Source organism: Dysidea avara, chromosome 15, assembly GCF_963678975.1.
Source record: "Dysidea avara chromosome 15, odDysAvar1.4, whole genome shotgun sequence".
NCBI classification, from domain to species: domain Eukaryota; kingdom Metazoa; phylum Porifera; class Demospongiae; order Dictyoceratida; family Dysideidae; genus Dysidea; species Dysidea avara.
Genome location: NC_089286.1, coordinates 2,787,612 through 2,810,285, shown reverse-complemented (window position 1 = coordinate 2,810,285; position 22,674 = coordinate 2,787,612). Strand labels below are relative to the sequence as shown.

At 39.3% G+C, this 22,674-nt stretch overlaps 3 protein-coding genes across 4 annotated transcripts in view; 1 reads left to right on the top strand and 2 right to left on the bottom strand.

Moving 5' to 3' along the window:
* Window positions 1–716: 716 nt before the first annotated feature.
* LOC136246110 (tRNA (adenine(58)-N(1))-methyltransferase catalytic subunit TRMT61A-like) lies at window positions 717–3,817 on the bottom strand. The gene is made up of 8 exons (XM_066037577.1): window positions 3,660–3,817; window positions 3,508–3,615; window positions 3,297–3,459; window positions 2,820–2,922; window positions 2,676–2,773; window positions 2,471–2,529; window positions 2,332–2,422; window positions 717–1,442 (listed from the first exon to the last, which is right to left on the bottom strand). Exons 1-8 carry the CDS (start codon window positions 3,717–3,719, stop codon window positions 820–822), a joined length of 1,305 nt encoding a protein of 434 aa, XP_065893649.1. The 5' UTR covers window positions 3,720–3,817; the 3' UTR covers window positions 717–819.
* Window positions 3,793–15,039, top strand: LOC136246108 (uncharacterized). Of its 2 annotated transcripts, none has more exons than XM_066037574.1 (38): window positions 3,793–3,906; window positions 4,005–4,218; window positions 4,427–4,658; window positions 4,708–4,798; window positions 4,846–4,950; window positions 5,065–5,186; window positions 6,676–6,754; window positions 6,850–6,964; window positions 7,016–7,076; window positions 7,322–7,540; window positions 7,589–7,778; window positions 7,830–7,934; window positions 7,984–8,134; window positions 8,183–8,304; window positions 8,360–8,653; window positions 8,699–8,806; window positions 8,853–8,976; window positions 9,023–9,138; window positions 9,188–9,265; window positions 9,315–9,511; window positions 9,562–9,711; window positions 9,761–9,910; window positions 9,962–11,624; window positions 12,177–12,403; window positions 12,873–12,995; window positions 13,045–13,204; window positions 13,250–13,353; window positions 13,403–13,510; window positions 13,557–13,631; window positions 13,677–13,768; window positions 13,821–13,941; window positions 13,991–14,029; window positions 14,078–14,170; window positions 14,218–14,455; window positions 14,502–14,597; window positions 14,649–14,777; window positions 14,830–14,883; window positions 14,949–15,039. In XM_066037574.1, the coding sequence occupies exons 2-37, from the start codon at window positions 4,037–4,039 to the stop codon at window positions 14,877–14,879; spliced, it is 6,309 nt and encodes a 2,102-aa protein (XP_065893646.1). In that variant the 5' UTR covers window positions 3,793–3,906; window positions 4,005–4,036; the 3' UTR covers window positions 14,880–14,883; window positions 14,949–15,039. The 2 variants fall into 2 exon arrangements, with proteins under 2 accessions (XP_065893646.1, XP_065893645.1); XM_066037573.1 differs by having other exon boundaries at window positions 14,932–15,039.
* The window catches only part of LOC136246109 (uncharacterized), a 12,349-nt gene continuing 4,592 nt past the window's right edge, over window positions 14,918–22,674 (bottom strand). Inside the window, exons 5-25 of the mRNA XM_066037575.1 lie at window positions 22,470–22,565; window positions 22,385–22,423; window positions 22,253–22,333; window positions 21,864–21,991; window positions 21,638–21,814; window positions 20,986–21,145; window positions 20,088–20,166; window positions 19,991–20,037; window positions 17,030–17,127; window positions 16,862–16,963; window positions 16,521–16,620; window positions 16,334–16,471; window positions 16,193–16,284; window positions 15,998–16,145; window positions 15,898–15,940; window positions 15,743–15,843; window positions 15,657–15,694; window positions 15,482–15,610; window positions 15,296–15,433; window positions 15,201–15,249; window positions 14,918–15,155 (exon numbers count right to left, since the gene is read on the bottom strand). Of these exons, the coding sequence (XP_065893647.1) occupies window positions 15,036–15,155; window positions 15,201–15,249; window positions 15,296–15,433; window positions 15,482–15,610; window positions 15,657–15,694; window positions 15,743–15,843; window positions 15,898–15,940; window positions 15,998–16,145; window positions 16,193–16,284; window positions 16,334–16,471; window positions 16,521–16,620; window positions 16,862–16,963; window positions 17,030–17,127; window positions 19,991–20,037; window positions 20,088–20,166; window positions 20,986–21,145; window positions 21,638–21,814; window positions 21,864–21,991; window positions 22,253–22,333; window positions 22,385–22,423; window positions 22,470–22,565 (2,103 nt within the window). The 3' untranslated portion in view covers window positions 14,918–15,035. The remainder of the gene's footprint in view (window positions 15,156–15,200; window positions 15,250–15,295; window positions 15,434–15,481; window positions 15,611–15,656; window positions 15,695–15,742; window positions 15,844–15,897; window positions 15,941–15,997; window positions 16,146–16,192; window positions 16,285–16,333; window positions 16,472–16,520; window positions 16,621–16,861; window positions 16,964–17,029; window positions 17,128–19,990; window positions 20,038–20,087; window positions 20,167–20,985; window positions 21,146–21,637; window positions 21,815–21,863; window positions 21,992–22,252; window positions 22,334–22,384; window positions 22,424–22,469; window positions 22,566–22,674) is intronic.

Here is a 22,674-nt window from a genome sequence, read left to right as displayed (position 1 = left end):
TTTTGAGCAGTGCAGCATAGCATAATAGGTAAAATTATGAGCATAATCGGCGGGTCCCTATTAATGTGCACTTGGATGGCTTGTGACAATTAATAACACTTCTACTTTATGGCAGATACTAACATTAGATTGCAAGACAGTTGTTAGTTACAATTCCTTTTGCTGGTGATATCACATGAAAGACGGCCAATCAGATACTTTGTAACGGGATGTTGGTATTTGCTGGCCCAGTCACATCCTAATGTAAATATCTCTAGCTTGAACCCTACATTAACATATTTTACAAAATTGGTTTAAAATTCAGTCCAGCAGTAGTCCAGTCCAGTAATTAGACACCGCCTAACAAGATATGTTGTGAAGTATCACAATGATGAATGTCGGTCATGTATACTGAAGAACAATAATGACCACTTCATTTTGACATGTAGCTAAAGGCATGCTCCACCAACATAACATGGACACAACAAAAAAGCTACAACTGATTTGATATTATGTAGTTGTGTCCTGTACTAAAGGGATACTTGGGACCTTCACTAAGTATCGTCTGTATTAAGTAGGTGCCCTCAAGTGTCCAGGTTCCAGTATAATATGGACACTTTCGGACCAACACCACACAAACAGGTTCTACCAGTTTTGATAATGATACAACTAAGTAATAAAATTATTGGAACTATTGAGCCACCACTTAAAGTGATTCCATTAGAGTGCCACCATGCTTGATTTAACAGCTGCTAACAGTATTATGAAGTATTACATCTCAACAAGTGATACAATAATATTCATTGAAGTATTACATCTCAACAAGTGATACAATAATATTCATTGAGGGTTAAGTGTGGCAAATGTGAGGTAGCCAGTGTGTCCTGTAATATTAGTAGCTGGTTGAGCTGTAGTGATCGTAACTTGTCCAGGATAGTATAAGTGATTAGTAGCTGAACTAGTAGTAGTATTGTTGACTGTTGTACTGGTAGATGATGTTGTAGTAGCTATTGTGGCAGGTATCATATTATTAGGGGTCATGGTGTCTTCACTTGCATGATCTGTTGTACCACTCTCTACCAGTTCTATCCTTGTTGAACTGGTCATACTAACAGGATAAACCAGTTCTGCATTGCTTGAAGTACCGGTGCAAACAGGATTATCCAGTCCTGTACTTGCTGAGCTGCTTGTGCTAACAGGTATTGTACATGCTGAGCTGGTTGCGCTAACTGGTCCTGTACTTGTTAAACTATTTAAGCTAACAGGACTAACAGGTTCTGCATTAGTTGAACTAGGTATGCTAACAGGATTAACCAGTCCTGAGCTGGTTGTGCTAACAGGTCCTGCACTTGTTGAGCTGGTTTTACAAACAGGATGAACATGTCGTAGTCCAAGGTTAGCAGTCTTGATGTTACTCTGGCGTACATTAATCGGTCGATGAACACACTCCATTACTTCAATATCTACACAACAGATATTCAGTAAAGGATAGACCTACCTTATAATAAGGACGGCATACAAGGTAAGGTTGTACCTATTTGAAAAGTTATTGCTTGGATAGAAAATAAGTTGGTCTATGCCCAAAAGTTTACTATTATGCTTTTGAACAGTGCTCAAAAATTAAGCCTATCATGCTCAAAATTATGCTTTCAAAATCAAGATTATGCTCTAGAACTGACTGTTTTAATAGGGTATATCAGCCTTTCCCGACTGCTGTATTGGAGTAAGTGACTGCTCTATTAGAGTATCTTGATGTTATTTCTGCAAAGTATGAACAACCAACAAAGAAACGGTTTAATACGTTATATTACTTGTTTTTAATTATAAAATGCACTAATAATATTATTGGCAGTGAATATTTATATTCTTTCAGATGTGCGTATTGCGCATTTTAATTAAATTTTCAAATATCGTCCCTATTGTGTTGGCATTATGCTTGATGTTTTTGGTCACCTATTATGCTTTAAAGTAATCGGCCGGTGCCTAGTCGGTAAGTCAGATAAAGGACACTTTATATAATGCACTGTCTGCAGACATGTCAAACACAAGCCACATAGCAGCTGTTATGGTCACAACTAATAGATACAACTATATCAGAGATTTCCTCATAAGGGGGTGGGACACTGGTCAAGTCAGATGTAAAGATACATTCACTAGAATACGTAACTTCTAAGGGTCTATGTTTATTAGTTATGTGAGATCAAAACTCACCAACTAGTTTATAAGAGCAACTGACTGTTCTATTAGAGTATCATGATTCCCAAGTGTCAAATAAAATGTCATCCAAGCAACAACTACTGGCTATTCTGGATGCAGTATTAGAGGGCTATACACTGGGTTGTCCCTACTTACCAGTAAAGCCAACTTGTTCCAACTTCACACAAGTTTGTTGTACTTGTTCAATACATGGTGAGAAACAACATATCCTTCCACCTTCACTAGCCTGAGGGATATCACATGATACACATAAAGAGATAATATCATATCATACCCGTAATGCTCTCTTGCCGGCCTCAATGGCATCCCATGGACTTGGGATATCTAAGAAGACTACAGGAAGAAATGACCATAACAATTAGCAACTAAGAATTTACAAGCTAGAAACACATGGATACGTATCACTTCATTTGTAGCAGGTGTGATACATATTAGGGATAGAAGTAGGGCTCACATGATGTAAAGAGGGCGGGGCTCACCTGCATCAGCAACATCCTCCACACTAAATCCATCACTACACACATCTCTGCATTCTACTGTAACAAGGTCCTGAAGGCCATGGGCTGTGAACTCCTCCCTACAGGAGCTGCAGGATAACAAATGGGTGGGGCTAAGACATATACCTTGCTAGGTTTACTCGTTGTTGATGGAAGTCATAGGTGTAGAGGTGTCCAATAGGAGCAATAGTCCTGAGGATGGCATGTGATAGTGAGCCACTCCCAGTACCTGCAGGAACACCAACCACACCCACCACTATGAAACATTAGGAGTATTTGCACACACATATTGATATGTCTTATGAGAGACAGTATTACAGATATGGTATCAAATGTAAATGATACTCATATAGTTGACTGCTCTATTAGAGTAACTTAATATCATGCACGCACGAACACAATTAATGTAATAGTTTTAGTCTATACAGCACAAAATACTCTTCTGTTACTCTTGTAAACAACAGGCTGCAATATTAAGGATGTGAAACTACACGAGACTTTAGCAGTTGCTGAAATCTACAATGCTACAATGACAGAGCATCTAAACTTAAAGAGGGTCTCCAAGTGTCTCAGAGGTCTATCAGTACACCAACTATTACTGACCACATTCACACACAACACTTCCAGATCTCAGCTCCAGTTGTAACACAATCATACTGATGTCAGTAGTGTAGAGGATTTGTGTACGATGAGGTAATGCTCTGGTCCACCATTCACTGGTGGGGTGTAATATTAGCACCCATTGTTTACCATTGCTTGTGTAAACCTGCTAATAATAGTAACAATACGTGATCCAGTGATGATGTAATATCACCTTAGAGCCATACTGTTTTCCCAGCAGATCCTCACTCTTAATAGCGCCCCCTTGTACCTGTATCACGTCACCTTTAGCTACCCGTACCGCCTGTACTTGATTGAGGCCCTAGCACGTGATCAGAACGGCTGGGGGCAAGAAATAATACTCACTCTACAGATGATAACAGTGTCGCCTTCTGCTACTGTGCTGGAGTAGCGCCTGAAACTCATCGTAATTATTTGCAATGCACGCTAAAATGTGTTTATTTAGGTGTGCTCTGTCATGATTAGGTAATCTGATCACGTGATATTCTAACGCCCAAGAAAGGAATGAGAAGGGCGTAGCCCACTATTCGAAAAGCAAACACCCTAACTATAGTGACAACAGTTAATTCTACATCCATTAGTATACTGCGCGGTAAGTAAAGTTATTAACAAGGTAGCTAATAGTAAAGAGATAGTAGCTATTAAATGGTACATGATATAGCCATTGTTGTTATGTACTGAATCGTGTAGGAGCGAGCACGAGGAATTGACATTGACAGGAGATGTCACACTACGGCTCGCGCAACACGAGCCAGGCGTCGCAGCTAAGCGCAGAGCCACACCTGCAGACACACATTGCAGCCTTTCACAATGACGTGCAGAGGTTGAAGCGCCTGATGGCGGAAAATGCTCCAGTAATTGACGATGAGAGCATGGAGACACCTCTACACGTGGCGGCTCGTTGGTACGTACCTCTGTGTCGTGTTGTAAGTGGGAATCTGCCCTGCATAAGTGGGCAACAACGACTTACACTTTGCACCCAGTATCATATTATTATTCATGGCTTTTAGCAGTGACATCATCATTGTTCCAACAACTAGCTACTTGTACCTTACACAAGCTGTCAATACCAGAACTATATAGTTCATGTTATCCACTTGTATACCTTATAGTGGATCAGATGCAGTGGTGGAGTGGTTGATAACTAACACTACGGAGTTTGGTCCACTGTCCAAGGCCATGAATGGCTCAACTCCAGCTCACTATGCTGCCATATATGGTCAACTAAGTACTCTAAAACTATTGCTACAATCAGGATCAAAATTGAGGAATGACGTGGCAGCAGAGAAGGACACACAAGGACTAACTGTCCTTCACTTAGCAAGTCTGAAGGGAGATGAACAGGTTATTAAACTTGTGTACAGTACTGTATTGGATATGTGTCTTATATCAGGTTGTTGAGTACTTGGTGCAGAATTTTGAAAAGCTTGTTGACATGGGAAATGAAGCAGAGGATTACCCAATACATTTTGCAGCAGCTTCAGGTCAGTACCGTGTTAGTGGTAACAAGTTGTATATTGTGTTATAACAGGACACCTCAGTGTGGTGAAGATGTTCGTCAAATTGTGTGGTAATGAAGTGGCTTCAATGGAAGACACTAATGGAACACTACCAGTGTACTTTGCAGCACAGGAAGGTGAGACATTGTTGTTGGGTAATTTGTGGTTACTATAACAGCTAAGTGAGGCATGTCAGGATCATATTAATATTATCACACAACAAGTTATTACTACTAGCATACTGTCCACAGGGAAACTACGAGTGCTACGTTATCTGATTAGTGAATTAGGAGTTGACCCAGTAGCTAGGGATAATGATGGCCTCACTACGTTACATGCTGCCACTCAGGGAGGACACTTGGATGCTGTTAAGGTACAACACAGTATAGCATCATGTGATGATCATGTGTGTGTGGGGGGGGAGGTATATCAAAAATGTAAAGTTGCTACATTCTCTAACCATATGCAACTATTTCTATATGATGATTCCAGTGTTAGCTTTGCTGGAATGTCTTGGCCCTTCAATTATAAAATATGCATTTTGTAAATATTGTAGTGTAGTGTAGTATATAAAATATGTGCTTGTTGTTATTTTGGAGATTTGTGAGTAATGTATAGACCTCAATTATTGAGTATAGTATGCATACAGATTGTTCTATTTAACAGCATTTGTGGTAGTGTGACAAAATATCAATGCAGGTGGCCTCCATTTTACACCTGCTTACCTATATATACAGGTCATAAACCATGGGGAATAAATACAGACCTTCAGCACTTGTGCTGTAAAGCCTTAATAAATATAATAAATAAATGGTGTAAGATTCTGAAGGTGTTTGTTGTGACCATCAATGCAATTTTTGTATAAATGTACACATTTTATTGGCCCATTTTCTGTGTCACCATATTAGCTCTATTTATTAGGCAACTCAGCACAAGTTGCTGTAGACCTTCAGTGCTGGTCACTGTACAGCTGTAATAACAATAACATAGCTACACACTTTGACTGGTGCAATCAACACAAATGTATAATGATAATGATACTAATTTTCTAGTGCTAACTTGATCTCCAAAGAATACCTTTGGCCTAATAGCACTGAACGGGAAATTTTGACAAAGAAAAAGTTGATGAATTTGACGAAATAGTTAAATTTGTAAATCGTCAATAAACACCTTTAGGGATTCGTTCATAATTTTAAGCATTTTTACAAGCATACAGAGAGTACTCTTTGCTTACCCCCTCCGTCCTACCCCTACCCAATTATTAAAATGTTGGTGTGATAGCTATTTATTTATTTATTATTACTGGGCAGACAGCTCCCAGGTATTGTATAGTATATTTCTTCCATACACCTGTCTGCTAATTGTCAGAACGTAGTAGTCATTGAAAGAATGCTGATGATTTATATTATAGCCTTGTGTACACTACTTGGCTGTGTAGCTGTAGCCACACCAACCCCAACTGGTCATACCACTGTACCTAAAGCAGTATGTCATTCAGAGTCCAGCTGTAACTCACCTTACACATTCTAACCCGACACTAGTACTAAATGATTGTGAATTATTTATTACTTTATGTGGTGCTACTAAGCCGGACCAACATTTTAAAAAGCCTACAAGTGAATTTACCCCCTAGCATACTCTCTGTACTCTTGCAAAAATGCTGAAAATAATGGCATCTATTGATGATCCCTTTAAATATTATGTGTTTAGATTTCTTAATTTTCATAAATTTGTCAAAGCTGGCTGATAAAGCATGGATTAGTCAAAGTTCCTATCACATGGTATAGTATTGATTTGGGAACAAATCAAATAAAAGAAAGCAACAGTGATCTGGTCATGTACAGTGATGTGTATTTCATTAGTGGCTGGTACAAGAACTGGGTGAGGAGTTCATCACTGATGAGACACAAGATGGAGCCACGCCCATCCATATTGCAGCAGGTACGTACTAACAGGTGGTAACACTATCAGAGTATGTAGCTGTGTAGCTTGTAGTATTAACTGTTAGTGTGATTGTATCATTTGTTAATTGACAGCAATGGGATATCCAGACATCTTGGAGTGGTTTTTTGACCGTAAAGGAGGAAAGAAACATGTTAATGTCCGAGACAGGAACAAGCGGACTCCATGTCATGATGCAGCAGAATATGGGTACGCACACAAATCATATTAACATAGTTTAATACATGTTATACAATGTAGACATGTGGAGGCTCTTGTAGTGTTACTGAAGTTTGGAGCTAGTGTGAATGAGAAAGACAATGTAAGTAGTAATGGTAGTAGTGGTGGGTGTGTATGTATTGACTAAATGTGGTTAACCATAATTTCATTAAATAAATATCTTGGTCACATTGTTGTTTACGTCTGGTAAATATTTTAGTCATGTAATAACTATGTGTCCCTGCCCATATCTGTTATACAATTACCTCCATCATGTAGTGTGTTTATGTGGATACTATGTCTGTTTGTTTGTTTGTTTGTATTGTGACCGAGTTATATTGATCCCAGGATGGGAGGACTCCATTACAGCTGGTTAAAGACAATGATGAGATGTCATTGTTGATCAAAGACTACAATGAGACTGGTCCATCAGTATTGTCCCATTATCTACAACAAGGAGGTGATACTGGTCATGATGATGATGATGATGATGATGATGATGATGATGATGATGATGATGATGATGAGACTGCTATATACACTGAGATTGATCAGCCTAAGAGGAAGGTAATAACAATAGCTGGGGTACAGTTTATCATGATATCTCATATTTAGTCATCCAATCGACCAGTACGGACATCAAGGACAGAACATGTTGAACTAGCCTCAGCTTTAAATGAGATGAACGAGGTACAAGAGTATCGACTACGAAGACAAGAGTCACTACAAGCTATCGAGGATGAAATGAAGATGGACTACACAGAGGAGAAGCCCACCCATAAGAGGAGCAAGAAGCTATCATCTGGTATTCTCCTCCACTTCATGATATAACAAATGTGATGGTGGTATATTGTAGGTCCTCCACAGAAACATTACAAAAACGAGGAGCTGGATGATCACTATGAAGCTGAGAATGGAGAGATATATGCTCGGGCAAGAAAGCCACGACGTTCAAGACCAGGTACAGCTATACCATAACACACAATCATATCATACTCCATTGATATCAGGATCAGCACAGGACAGGAAATCATCAGCTGCTACCTCTGTACATTCTGGAGGAATAGATAGGAAGCTGAGTCCTCCAACTTACTGGTATAATGGAGTTGTTGAAGATGGGCATGACAACAGATCAAACTATAGTAGATCAAGAGCAAGAAGGTTTGATCCTTAAGACTGACCAGTGTGTTAACTAGTGTGCACACACAGACACGAACCTGAAGATGACATGTCAGTGTTCTCATATATCTCTAGTGCTAGTCGTCCACATGGAGCACACTCGGTACAGTCAGGATATAGTGGCCACTCTATGGCATCAGCTTATCGACATGGTTTGTACTCTGTAGTATATTAAACAATATAATTGACAAGCTTGTCATCTAATAGGTCACTTTGTACCATACCCTGGAGCTTATCCCCCTTATGGAGGAGGTTATGGGGGATATCCCATGTATCCAGGGGGTTACCCTATGTACCCACCTCATGCCGGGTATCGTCCTCCACACCCTGTGATGAACAGTCACAGAGCACACCCCGGTGGTAACAAAGCACCACCTAGGAAGAGACAAGCCCAAGGAAGGCCACCACGTAGTCTTGCCCCTCCCAATGTTCCTAAGAATGGACCTAAAGGGAAAAAGTCAAAATCTCCATCATTGGATTATTCAGCATTTGAATCAAAAGGTACATCAAATGTTGGATTAATTTAGTATGGACAATGTTACACAGGGGAACAAATGATTGGATATGGGCCAGACATCTCTGATGGATTTGATAAGAAGATGGACAAGAAAGAAGAAGCAGACTTCCATCCTCCACCTCCTCCTATCACTAAAGGTAACAACATTGTCCTCACCTCACAATCATTGTTTGTTGTACGTAGATGGCCACATGAAGGAATATGTGACTACAGAGGATCAGAACTTCATTATGGTAAAGAAGACGGACCAGAGTCATTCAACTACTGTACACCCATCAGGACTACGACTTAACCCTTCAAAAAAGCCGTCAGTATTATTATATAAACCAGTTTATTGATGCTAGGGATAACAGGTTTGTGTATGATGGACGATGGGACAAGTACATAGAACCAGACGAGGATGGGGAGGAACCTGATCTAGAATATGGTGTACCTGTGTTAGCAGCTTGTGCAGCTATTCTAGGAATAGGTGGGTGTGGCTGGACACACCCACACTGTATGCTACTATCATGATGTAGGTGTGGTCACTGGACTGAAAGGAGTGGCCCATCGTCTTAGCATGATAAATGTTCACCAAACAACAACAACAACAAAAGGTGTGATAATATAATTATGTTGTGATGATATTGACAGTAGCACAAACAGATCGTGAGTATGAGTCAGTAGCCTGGGATACCACTACTTACAGCAGTGCTCAGGTTGGGGGCAAGATGCAGAAAAAGATCTCTACAAGTAGTCACCATTCGTTACATGGTGGCTTGTTTGATGGGGTGGATGACATGGAGACTGGAGAACTTGATCCTATTGAGTATAGCCTAAGAGAGGAAGGTGGTCTGACTAAAGTATGTTACTAATAGTAATATGAGATAGTGTTATAGTTACTTGTTGTTAGACTACTACTACTACAACAGAAAAGTCCAAGTATCGTTCAGCTACACTGCCAAGCAAGCGTAAAACTGCTCTACAACAAATTGGCTTTGCTGATGATAACTTTGCTAAGATGACCCCGGATTACGGAGAAGTTACTGGTAGCCGAGAACAAGTGAGATATTAACTGACTATTGTTTACAGTGTTGAGATAATGTGGTTAGGTTGGAGGAGGTCTTGGGGAGAGTTTACAAAGTCGTAATGCCTCCATGTTGGACCTGGCACCATCAGGGTTCAGAGATATTGAAGACAATTATGATAGTGAGGAACTGGAAGGTATAGAGAACATAGTCCACCCTGACAATAAACCAAAGGTGAGTATTAACCCTGATCACCTGCCAGCTAATCTGAGTTGTTCATTGCAGAAACAAGTAAAACCTAACAACGATGTAGCATCAAATGGTGCAACTGATGATGGTACAGTGGATAATCTCAAAACTGCTAAGGAACGTAAGAAGAAAGAAAAAGTGAAGGGAAGAAATGAGAAGAAATCTCTCCAAGGATCAGATGCTATCACACTATCTGACAACCGACAGTCAGACACAACGGCACATGCTACAAACACTACTGACAACATAACAGTCCAACAAGTAAACACTACTGTACTATTACAACAAGCCAGTGTAGCAGTGGCTAGTTTACAAAACACTTCAGATCAGAACAGTATGGAAGTGACCACACAAGAGAATACAGACAACTACACAACAGAGACCACTACCCAACCACCAGATCATTCTACAACAGGGAAGCAGAGCACTGAACAGAAGAGGTCGACACAAGAGCAGAACACTGAGCACAATGCAATGACAGAGGAGCAAAACACTGAACAAAAGAGGACATCAGTTGACAAGTATACCTCACAGAAATCTTCACGAACTGCTACAACTGATGTTAGGAAGACATCACAACAACGCCAAACTTCAGTGGAGACTACATCACAAGTTACATCACAGAAAGCACAGGAGATGGTCATCAACCAATCTGACACTACTCACATATCACAACAACTACAAGCTACCTCATCATCTTCTGCTGGTACAAAGACTAAACAGAGTTTGAATGATCAGCAGGAGGCTACATCACCTACTACCATTAGCACACAAATAACTACACAACTTCCTCCAGTTGATGTCAGCACAAAGATGTCACATAATAAGACAGCAAACTCAGTACTAACTGCTACTAATACACAAACTTCTTCTGAGGACATGAAAACTTCACAGATGGAGATGCAGGCAACAATGGAGCAGGCTATTGCACAGATCACTTCTCCTACTGTCACTAAGAGCACTCACACAACATACAAACAACAAGTTAGTGTGGACCAGAACGTGTCTAAGCAAAGTGTTAAAGATGATAAACCACAAGATTCTGCTACTACTAAACCAGCAGTGCCAAAGGGTAGCAAAGATGAGAGTGATAGCAACTTGCTAACATCTCAACCATCAGCAAACCAGAAGGAAACACAGCCAACTGAATCTGATGAGGACTTTAGTACTTTGCTGAATGAACTACAAAATCTTTCAGAAAGTTTTGACATTAGCATAGGCAACCAGCAACAGTCCACCAATCAGTTTCAGACATTGTCTCTGTTTTCTGATGTGCCAATTGTTGCTCCACCAAGGAGTAGTGTTATCTCATCTACAGGATCAACTGATTCAAGTAAGGAGGTCACCAAACAAGACAGAAGCAGTGCAGGAATATCAACCACTAAATCAGTTGAAGTGACAACAACTAAATCTACTGTAACACCCACACCTACAAAACCTGCTGTAGTCACCAAACCTAGTTTGGCTCCATCCAAACCCCCTACAGCTACTGCCACACCAATCAAGCCTATTACACCAGCTGTGGCTACATCAACCCCAGCTGGTCATACCAGTGTTCCTGTAGCTGTGTCCCATAAGAAGGAGATTAAACAACAAAGTGATGGCACTGATGTGGAATGGGGTATAGACTTTAACGATATTGACATGGACTTGGCATCTGAACTGGAGGAACTGAACAGTATTCTTGGCCAATTGGGAGGTCAGTTTTTTGTGTAATAGCGAGCATGTATATTAATTAACCGTATAACGGGAATGATTTGTAGAAAACATTTGATTCATTTGTGAATGTATTCTGCATACTTTTCTGGTCATTATGTCAATGGCATAAAAATCTTTTGAACATGTCATTTCGGTGATGAAATGTTAACATGACGTAAAACGCGGTAGAGAGTGTGACAAGACTGTGCTGTTTACTCAAACATATCTATCGTAACTGTTACCCTCATCTTCCACAAATAAAATCTTTACCAATTTAATGGCATCCAGATGTGTTGATATACCCTTGCTTGTCACACTAGCTTCCATCAATACCAGTAGCTATCTGTTGACATTTTCAAACTGTACACACCCAAATCTGAGCACACATCTGATCAATTAAATTACTTTATAACCATAAAATTAATTGTGAACATTTTCTCTTAAATAAGAAAAAAAAACTATTTCACAAATGTTTTCTTCTGCAAATCATCCTGTTATACTATAACATGTTTCTATACGTAGTGATTACTACTGTATGTGTATCTTTCTATAGTGGGAGCAAGTAGTGAAGAACAGAACCAGACAACCATGGGACAGAATCAGATGAGCACAAATCAAACAAATGAGGTAGTAGTTGAAGAACAAGTAACAGAAGTAGCCAAAACTGCTGAGTTAACTAGTGTGGAGAAGACACCTAACCCTGTTCCTACCATCACTTATGCTGAGAGTGCTGATAGTGGTCAACAAGATAACAATTCTGTTAGTACTAGCAACACTCAGGTGAGCAGCATATCAGGAACAATTGAGTGCATCAATTTTTATATTAAAGTTCCAAGCAAATGCAAGGCACGAGTCATTAGCCTAGTTCAGTTTAAAATGTCACAAAAGTGGTAATATGGCTGGACTATGTAGGCTTACTATTATATTTGAATAGCTTATAAACCATAGTAGCATGTTCTGCCCTTAAACCTCTTCTTTAAACAGTTACTCTAACCACTGACATAGAGAGTGATAAAGTTCGGTTAAATATCACGGCTGACAAAGAATACATTCATTGAGAAACTTAGCCAGCTATTCTTAAAGTTTATCACTTGACTAGGTATAGAGAAGTCTAATTTGAATCAGCAGGGTCATCATGATGCAGTTAGCATTAGAAAACATAGTTTATCCTTAATGACAAGGATTCAGTTTTGTATAGTTTACTCACATTGTAACAATAATAGTAATGTAATTACTACATCACATACAGATTGAGGTTCCCCCAATTGATAATGGTTTGATTGCTGTACTTGGTCAAATCAACAACAAGGTATCAACCAGTAGTCAAGTCACTGTGGAGGAAGTGAAAATTCTTCAAGAGACTCGGCGGAAGGTAACAAAAATTGTTATTATATAACAATACATTACTAGTTGTCCTACAGGTGGTTACTAATATTGCTGAGTACTGTGTTGCCATATCTAAAGGAGATAAATCTACAGCACTCAACCTAGCACTGACATTGTCTACGACATTCAACCTTGATGCTGCAACAATATCAGAAGTCAATAACTACATCAATACTGGTGTTTACACTGATACTGGTCAGTAGTAGATGGGTAGTAAATGAGTAATATTCTTGTACACAGCACCATTGCCCAAGACTGCACAGCTCCTTGTCAACAATGGAATGGGTGCAACAGGGTCAAGTATTTCATTGTTAAGTGCAGAAGCAGAGCAGGCATTACTAAAGGTGAGATAGTTGTTAGCTAATGATAATAAGGTGCTAGTTATCCCTCCAGAAACAAGAACAACACATGAGAGTGACAGAGGAACACTTTAAGGAACAAGCTGTTGTTCAAAGTGATCTCAAGCGACAGTTAGTTGCACAATCACAACTACAAGAAGAGGTTTGTATCATGGAAACTGTGTATGATATACATAACCATCTTGTAGAATCATCGTCAAGCTGTGTCATTTGCTGAGGTACAGTCCACACAAGCACGACTACTGGAAGAGGCTCAGAGACAAGTAAGTTATGACATCACAGACAAAGTATTACATTTCTCTCATCAGGTGCAAGAACAAGCTGAACGACTGAGAATGGCTGAACTAAAATTAAAAGAAGCAGAATATATGAGCCGAGAGAAAGAGATGGCATCTGACTGGTAAGAAAACAGTCTAGGTATAATGTTTTGAGCACTGATGTGGCTGCTGCAGGGATAGGGTACTGAAAGAAGCACAAGAACAACAACGAAGAGCACAGAAAGAGTACGAAGAAAAGAACCAGTTGATCATATCTATGCAAAGTCAGTTTAGAGAAATGCAAGAATTACAACAGGTCAGTAGTAGATGTAGTAAGCGTACTAACTCCTTGATGTATGGTACAGAAAATGATGCAGAGATTTGATGAGCAGGATAAACAACAAGTATAGATGATTTGGTATTGTATAAGATATTTAGTTATTGTGGTATAGAAACAAACACTGACTGCCACCATTAAAAGTACACAAGCCTCACATGGCAAAGAAGAAGACTCTGACAGTGATGAAGAGACTATGATGACAGCGGTAACTAATGGTGACATGAATACTGTAATCACATGATACTGGTGTAGGTGAAGCCATCACTTCAAAGAGAGATTATGGCTCATGCTGAAGTAAGGACAATGGAGGCACAGATACAGAGGACCACTCCATTATCCTATCGTCTAATGGCTGAGGACAGCATACCAGGAGCTCCACCACTACCTAACGTTGACATGTTGATGGACAAGAAGACTAAAATGCAAAAGAAAAGGAGCACAATTAAAGCAGCCACTACCAGTGCTAATGTGTTTGACAAGTTTGAGAAAGGTACGCCATACAATACTGAACATCAGTTAATCAGCCTGTATATTAGGAGCTCTATCAGGTAGTGTTGATGAGGATGATGACAGTGATGATGATGAACTGCAGTTTGCTCAACCAACTGTTGTCACAACCAGAGGAACGGAAGGTAACAATTAACAATGTTGTTGTTGTCACTATTACTACATCGTCCTCACAGCCAAGACAGCTGTTATAAAACACAAAACATCAGCTGCAAGTCACACTGTTGGCATCCCTGATCATGGCTATTATCGCTCCAGCTATAGCATCCACCCTACAACTAAACCACTCAATGTCAGGACATTTGGTAAGTAACTTCATCATTGTATTGTACAGTACTATCAGGAGAATTCCTGCAGACAAAATGCCTGGAGATTTTGAGATGAGAATTCGTAAAGTACCACAGTAACAATGTAAGGCTATTATACTGCTGATCAATGTTAATACTCCAGTCACAACAGGTCTTGTATTCACATAGTTTACCAGTTGCAGAACAAAATAACATTATATAATGCATACACATTTGCTGTGTACCTCTAAAAATATATTATAATATACTCAATAGTTAATGCTTTCTCTTAGACATTGGCTTTCCTTTTATCACAATATCAGGACGTTTCTTACATTGGATTGTGTGTACAGTTTTTACATTGGGATTAACCAGGTATCCAAGGGCCTTTGGATCCTGAGGGGACAAATAACAACATGTTATGTACACAAATAGTGTTACCGTGTGTTTGACTGGTGGTGATATCACCTCTCCAGCGATCACATCATTGCTAGGGTCATGGAGGTACTAAACAGTGAGAGCTATTGGTACTGTACCCAGACTTCTCCTGTGACAGACCAAACTCGCTGAGACATGACTTGTCCAAGAAGATGAAGTAAGGTTCAGTATGGACCATGAACACCTGACCAGCGTGAGAGGTTGGCATGAACAGAACAATATCCCCCACAGATATCCTGTATGGTAGAATAGTGAATTATAATTCATTACTTAATGACCCTTACTGTTCTGGGGTGATTTGTACAGTTGGTACTCCACTGTTCACTGCTCCATTCTTTGTAGGAGTTTGTGGTTTAGTTTGATTGTCAGTTGGCATGCTGACAAAGTCAAAACTGTTCAATGCAGGATCCAACCTTAACACAACACTTTACACAGAGTACACAATGAGCTATGACTTACCTGTGATCTCTACCAGCTACCAGTGTGGACTCCCCATCCTGCAAGAACAGCAGGGATACAATCATCACACACATCATGTTACTCACTTGTGCGGGTGGTATTTTCTCCTTTAGTTCCTCATTTTCAGTTCTCAGTGAATCACACTCTACTGTCAGTTCTTCTAATTGCTGCTGTAGCTCACTGTAGTCTAATATATTCTCACACAGATCAATGACCGCACAATATTACTTGATCACTCTACCTTGACCAGAGACTGCATTAGTTGCAGGAGTAACAGCTGATGACTAACACAATAAGACAACAATATACCTAGATGTCTAATTATTCTAATTAAAGCCCACCTTTAACCTATTCTGCAGTGCAATGTACAGTTCAGTCTCACTTTGTTGAATGTTGTTAAGTCTAGTCTGAGCATCATTACAATAAGTCTTCAGTTTAGCAGCTAATGTGTACACATTCTGTATAGCATTGTTAGCTGTTTGTAGTTTCCTATAGTACATAATATCATACCAGTCCAGTTGTATAGTATAGCTTACTGTACGGCCTTGGACACATGGTAAGCTATCAGATCACCCAATACAACATACTCGTCATACAACACTCCAAATCTGTCCTGCAATTCTGCCACCTGCAGTAGTTCTAAATGACACACACCAATACTGTTCTCAAGACCTAACCGGAGCCTTTGGCAGTTTCTTGACCCCAGCAAGTATCATGGTAACCTGTTTGCTGATCAGAGTTGGGGACAGTGTCAACACCTCTCCTGTATTGCATGAGTTGATAGTCCGTAACAACTTATCCTTCTCTGCTGACAGCTGTATGGGAGGGGGTCACCACATGGGACATACTAACTGACAGACATACTTCATCTTTGATACTCTCAATTGTTATGTTGTAGTCAGTATATAGGGTCTTGTTCTCATCAATCAGGAATTGACCAAAGTAGTCCAACTGATTCTGCAAGCTGTAGCACATTATGACCATTATATTAGGAATATACTATATAGTTGGTTATTTATACAAGTGAAGACATTTACAAAAACCATACTCAGTAGTACCATATCAACACACTAATAAAGAGTGAAATGGACATCACTATATTGGTTCGATCTTTACTTATTTGTAATTACACACAAACAGACACTATATATTTTACACAGACACACTGAGATGGACAGATACTATACACATAGATGGACAGACACCTAGTAATCATCATGTCACATTTGATCTCAACTGAGGTATAGTCTGTCATCACATCAACCCTGCACTGCATCATGTGATCTCTCTGACTAGCTATGAACTTCCTAATAAGGGGAAAAGCCCCATATAGATTACATTATTATAATGACAAGGTAGTAGTAGTAGCTCACCAGAGCTGGTCCACACCACCAATTTGACGATGAAATGTTGACTCCAGACTACTGGGATGGGAGTGTAGTGACTGGATTAGTGTCTCAACAAACCGTTCCTATAGAAATGGTGGAACCAGTTGTACATAGAACAACATTTAGAGAGTTCTTGTTATACAGCAGTGTCCTGATGCATGCACCCTAATACAAAATGGACAAGTGTCCTAGTTATCAGGATGTTGTCCTAGTTATCAGGATGTTGTCCTGGTTATCAGGATGTTGTCCTGGTTATCTCATATTGGTATGTCATTATTGACATTACATGCCTGGAGTTCTGACACACCCACCCTTAGCTGAAAAGCCATGTACAGTGCTTCCTCCATTATCCAACTCTTTGGGCCTTGAGTGAGTTCAGATAATCGATAATAGAAGCCCATTTTTATACACAGAACTCCATTTAAATACTCTAATAGAACAGTCACTTTCATATAGTTCAGGTAACAGAATGTTTAGACAATCGATGGCCAGATAATAGAGAGCCTACTGTATATCTTAAGAGTCACATCACAACTGGTGTGAGGATATCACCAGATGATCATTCTATCGAAGTATTGTCCCCTGAGAGGTGTATCATATGACATGATTACTTGATCTATCTGAATTACATGTAAAAGCCCTAAAGGCGTACTGACCAATACTCTCCTAAAGTATAATTCATTTTGTAGAACAAGCATTTACTGGACAAGGTACACTTACAATAGCAGTCAAAAAAAAATCCCGTTGTGTTTGCGTTGGGTTGTTCTGCATTTGCGTTGCGTTCTCTTAGTGGTGCATTTACGTTTCATTTGCGTTTGCTTCTGCGTTCCGCTTTTCGTGTGTTTTTAGGCTTACCAGTTTACAGAGCGTTGAAGAAAGGCTGGGCACTAACCAATAAATCGACGAAACAAAGGATTCAACATCATGACAGTCTATGTATCAGGTTAACAATCAAAGCACACACACAAACATTATGAAATAATTTGCATGGCATATTTATCGAAAATGTAAAAAGCGATTTGTTCACTGACAGACTGTGACTGGGCTCAAAGGTCTACAAGGCAGCTTAGTTAGTCATCAACCAGGATATATCCATGAAAATTGCCATCAATTACATGAGATACAAAATGATAAAGCTAACCTGTGGTTGTGAAAATGTAAGTCTTAGCCCAAGCTGCCAAATCACTAAATGGGCGTGACCATGGGGTTTAAATGGTGAGAGTTATTTGTTTTGTGAAGTTTTGTGGCAGAGCCGCTACTCAGCTAGGAACTTCCTCATACTGATGTTAGGTATAATACAGAATAATAAATGAATATTCTAGCTACATAAGAAAGAAGAGTTTTGTCCTCGGCTGGTAGGTTAGCCAGTTCTATTAGACAGATTACAGCTAAGTTACAACAATAATCATAATAATCCTCAACTATTAAGGTGGCTGGGAACTGTTTCCGTATGGCTTCACCATGAAATTTACAGGGCCTAAAACAAGCAAATTATCTTCATGAAGTACATTGTACTAACAGAAATCTATGAAACAATTTGTTCTCTACCGTTTACAACAAACAGGAGCTCTCTGGGATGCGTGTAGCGCAAGTTACACATTTAGCCCTTCAGAGTGAACTCTTCCTTCGTGTTTGGTGCTATGAAGCTGGATTCGCTGTTAGACATTATTTACTTGATTATCTATAATTGTGCGGAGCTACTTTTCCTATCAGGTCTTTAGTTCATGCATTAATTCTACCCATGTCACACAAAGATTTTAAACGGTTTTTTAAAAATCCGCCACTGCCAGGCAGAAGCGAATATTAAAAATCAGCTTCCGCACAATTGCAGCTTATTTATTACTGCTTGCCCATCCAAAATTCGACAGTCGCATCTTGAAAACCGGCAACTAGTTCATTTTTGTGTGGAGGCTTGTAATAATAGCGCACACACGATTTTGTTAAATGCTGTGATGATGTGTGCTTCATTTGCAAATGACAGGAACTGGTGGTCAACCACAGTAATGATTATATTTAAGCCTCATAGCTAATGTGATTGCTTGCATAACACTGTTGAAACCTTATGAAAACTGTTCCGAGCCACCTTAACTACATCATATAGATAGCGCTGTTATTATCAATAGTGCTTGGCAGCATTGAAATTTGAATACACGGTATTAGTAACAGGAAAATATCACGGTATATCGGTAAAATATATAGTTAGCTTGTTATTGTAACTATTGCATCATTTCTTGGGCCTAGTATGAAGTGGTATGCATCCCAAAAACCAGAAAATATAGTTCAGTACAAGTAGACATGTGTTGTAATGTGACAACCTCAAGCTTTTGTTTAGGGTGTGTCTGTTAAGTCATCAACAAAGGCTAGCTGGGTTAAAAGCAATCCTATACTGGTATTCATTGATATACCGGTATTTTGATATATCGGTTATCAAAGGATGTCACGGTATGATAATCAGTTATGATAATGTATCACGATAAACGGTATTACCAGTATATCGCAGAGCACTAATTACCAATGGTTTAGCCTACACTGTTGTAGTTTGATGGAGGTTTGTACCACCATATACTCCTTATTGCATTGTGATTGTGTTTCATTTGTGTTCTCTAAGCAGAGCAATTGCATTGCCTTTTTTGAAACGCTAGGCAAATGCAAACATAACGGGATCTCTTTTTTTTAACTGCTACTGTGTCAGACAAATAGTCCAATTGCTGATCTATTAACTGCACAATCAAACATGATAGTTGGTGTTGTTAATGATACTCACAATGATACCTACGAAGTTAGAAATGAGTATTGCTTTTAGTATATAAATCATCTGAAATTTTTGTCCTCAAAGGCTATGCCTTTTAGAAAATGTTTGTGAAGCCAAATCTTTTATTGTAGTATTCTTTATACCAACATATTGTACTGGTCTCACATTTAGTAACCATCACCATGACAACCAACCTCCTTGATCATAGTCAAGCCCTTCATGGGATCATCCTTAGCCTCCTCTGTGATGGTAACCATAGCAACACATAGTACATACACTATAGGGTCCTACCTAACAAACGGATCACTCTGTCATTAATCCTGTCCACTGTGGTACCGGTATTCATGTTTAGTAGGTATATTGGGATCTCCTGTTTGAGGGGGAAATGTGTTTGATGTGGGCAACTATATTGTAGTTGTTACACATAAGCTATACCCTTAGACAAATTAAATTGTGAGCAAAACTATAACATAAAAGTAATGGTTATACTAGTGGACATCACATGCTCAAATTATAAATTAGTGTAAGCAAGGAATTTTGATGGAATAATAATTTGATGAATTCACACTTCATCAGTTACCATTAAATGTTGACGAAAATCAAGAAATTGTAGATAAAACAAGTACTTTTAATGGTGCTTGACATGGGCATTAAATGAAATTAAATTTGACGAATTTGTCAAATTCGTCAATTTCATTTTACATCAAAATTTGCTCGTTAGCTTTGTTTTCAGATATTTTCAAGAACAGTACAAGCAGTGTCTCTACAATCAATCTAGTCACTAGTTGCTATGGTAACTACAGACAAATCCCATTATAATAACAAGAGGCCATGACATGCTACCTGTGAATGATAGTGATGAAATAAGAAATAGTAAGCCCATGAGTACCATGACCCAGATGTGGCATTGCAGCTACTGCAGTAGGCGACAAGGCAAGTTTCAGGTCTGGTGACATCAAACAGTGAAAAAATCCTTAACTAAGCTATGTTTGGTGAAGGCCGTCAGTTGGTTAGATAGGTGGTAAAAATTTCTATAGAATGTTACTCATTTAGGCTGAGAAATAAAGCTATCATAAAGGAGGATGTTGTTTGGGCAAGAAATGCATATCTTAATGATTCTTACTATACACTACTGTATGATTAGCCACTCTCTTGAATACTAGTCAATATTAGACACACAGGTGAATACCTTGTCAGGACGGACAGACACGATGTGTAGCTGGAACTGATGTCGTTCCATTGACGACAGATTGACAATCGGTAGATTATCATCAAGTTGATGAACAAGTAGCTGATGTGTAGTTGGTACCCCCAGGGATCCTTGTACCTCAAGTGCCAATTGTTCAGTACTGTAACAAGTGTTGACATGTCATACACATTGATACCCTCTTGATCCTTTCCTCTTGACCTTATACCCCTTTTAAAACTGTTGACAATCTCCTATATAGACCTCTTGATACCCTGGTTGAACTTGATTCCCTAACCCCTTGATAATACCTCCTTGATACCATCATTGGACCCTTGACAATATTAGGCAGTGACTTTTAATTGATAATGCTCTTTTGTTAGAATACAACGTTCCATTATACTTTAATATTACAGTAATGTGCAGTATTAGTATATTAATTAATTGTTAGATGTAACAACTAGTAATACATTACTTCAGTAAAGTAGCTACAACAGTTACCAAGAGAGTTCATAGCAGCTACCATGGACTCCAGCTGCTACATATTACTAGTTTAAGAATGCAGCACATTACATTACTTTAATATTACTACGTACATAAAGTAATAATATTGTGTAACATGTTATGTCCCACTTGATACTCTCCTTGCTCATACCTGATATTCTTGTCAAACTCCACTTTACACACTGACCCATCCTGCACGTTGATCACAGTCAATTTTGACTTGACCAGATCATCAACAAAATCAAAGAACTCGATGAAGGTCATACGATCACTGGGCTCCAATTTCATCAACTTCACCAGCAATTCCTCCATCTTCTTCTTGAAGAACCTGACATGTTTTAGAGTAGAAAAACATCCAATCAGACAAGTCATCTTACGGTGACAGTCGAGGTTCTACTTCACTAGGGAACTCTGTCAAGTACTTGGGATGGTAGACACCTGAGGATCTCACATGAGCTATGTGATCTCCTTTCTTCTCCAAAATGGTCAAGATGTCTTGTAAATTCTGTAGGACAACATGAGGTAGGGTCAACTATATGAGCTAGTAGGTGTATATATTCCTGATGATTGTATTGCTACCAGTTATAGGGCCTCTCATTGGAGTTGTACTGGTGGACTAGAGTACATGGATACAATATCAGTAGTGTTGATTAAGTACTACATGGGCTTGTTGTATTGCAACAATTGAGAGACTGGTCATTATCAGGGATAGAAATGTGTCACCTATCATTATCTTAACACTACCCATACACACATCATAACTTACAGCGTAGAAGCCACACTGTCCCACAATCACTTTGTAAAGTAATGCTCCGATACTCCACAGGTCCACTTTCTCATCATACTTCTGTATGTGTATGTTACTATGGTGAAAGTTACCATAACAACAGCCACTAACCTTCCCCTTACTGAAGATACACCTGAGTGCTTCAGGAGCCTGTAAGGATCACATGATCTGTGACATAATGACAAGACACACTCACCATGAACACAGGAGTACCGGCTAGTGATGTCATGTCCACCAACTTGCTACCCTCCGTCGTGAAGTGGCGGGCAAAGCCAAAATCAGCCAGTTTGATCTGTAGAACAGTGAGGTAGCTGGAGTTAGTGGGTTGACGTTGATCACGAGGTCATGAGACATATTAATATTTGGAAATCTTTCCACACAAAGTACAGATACTGTAATTA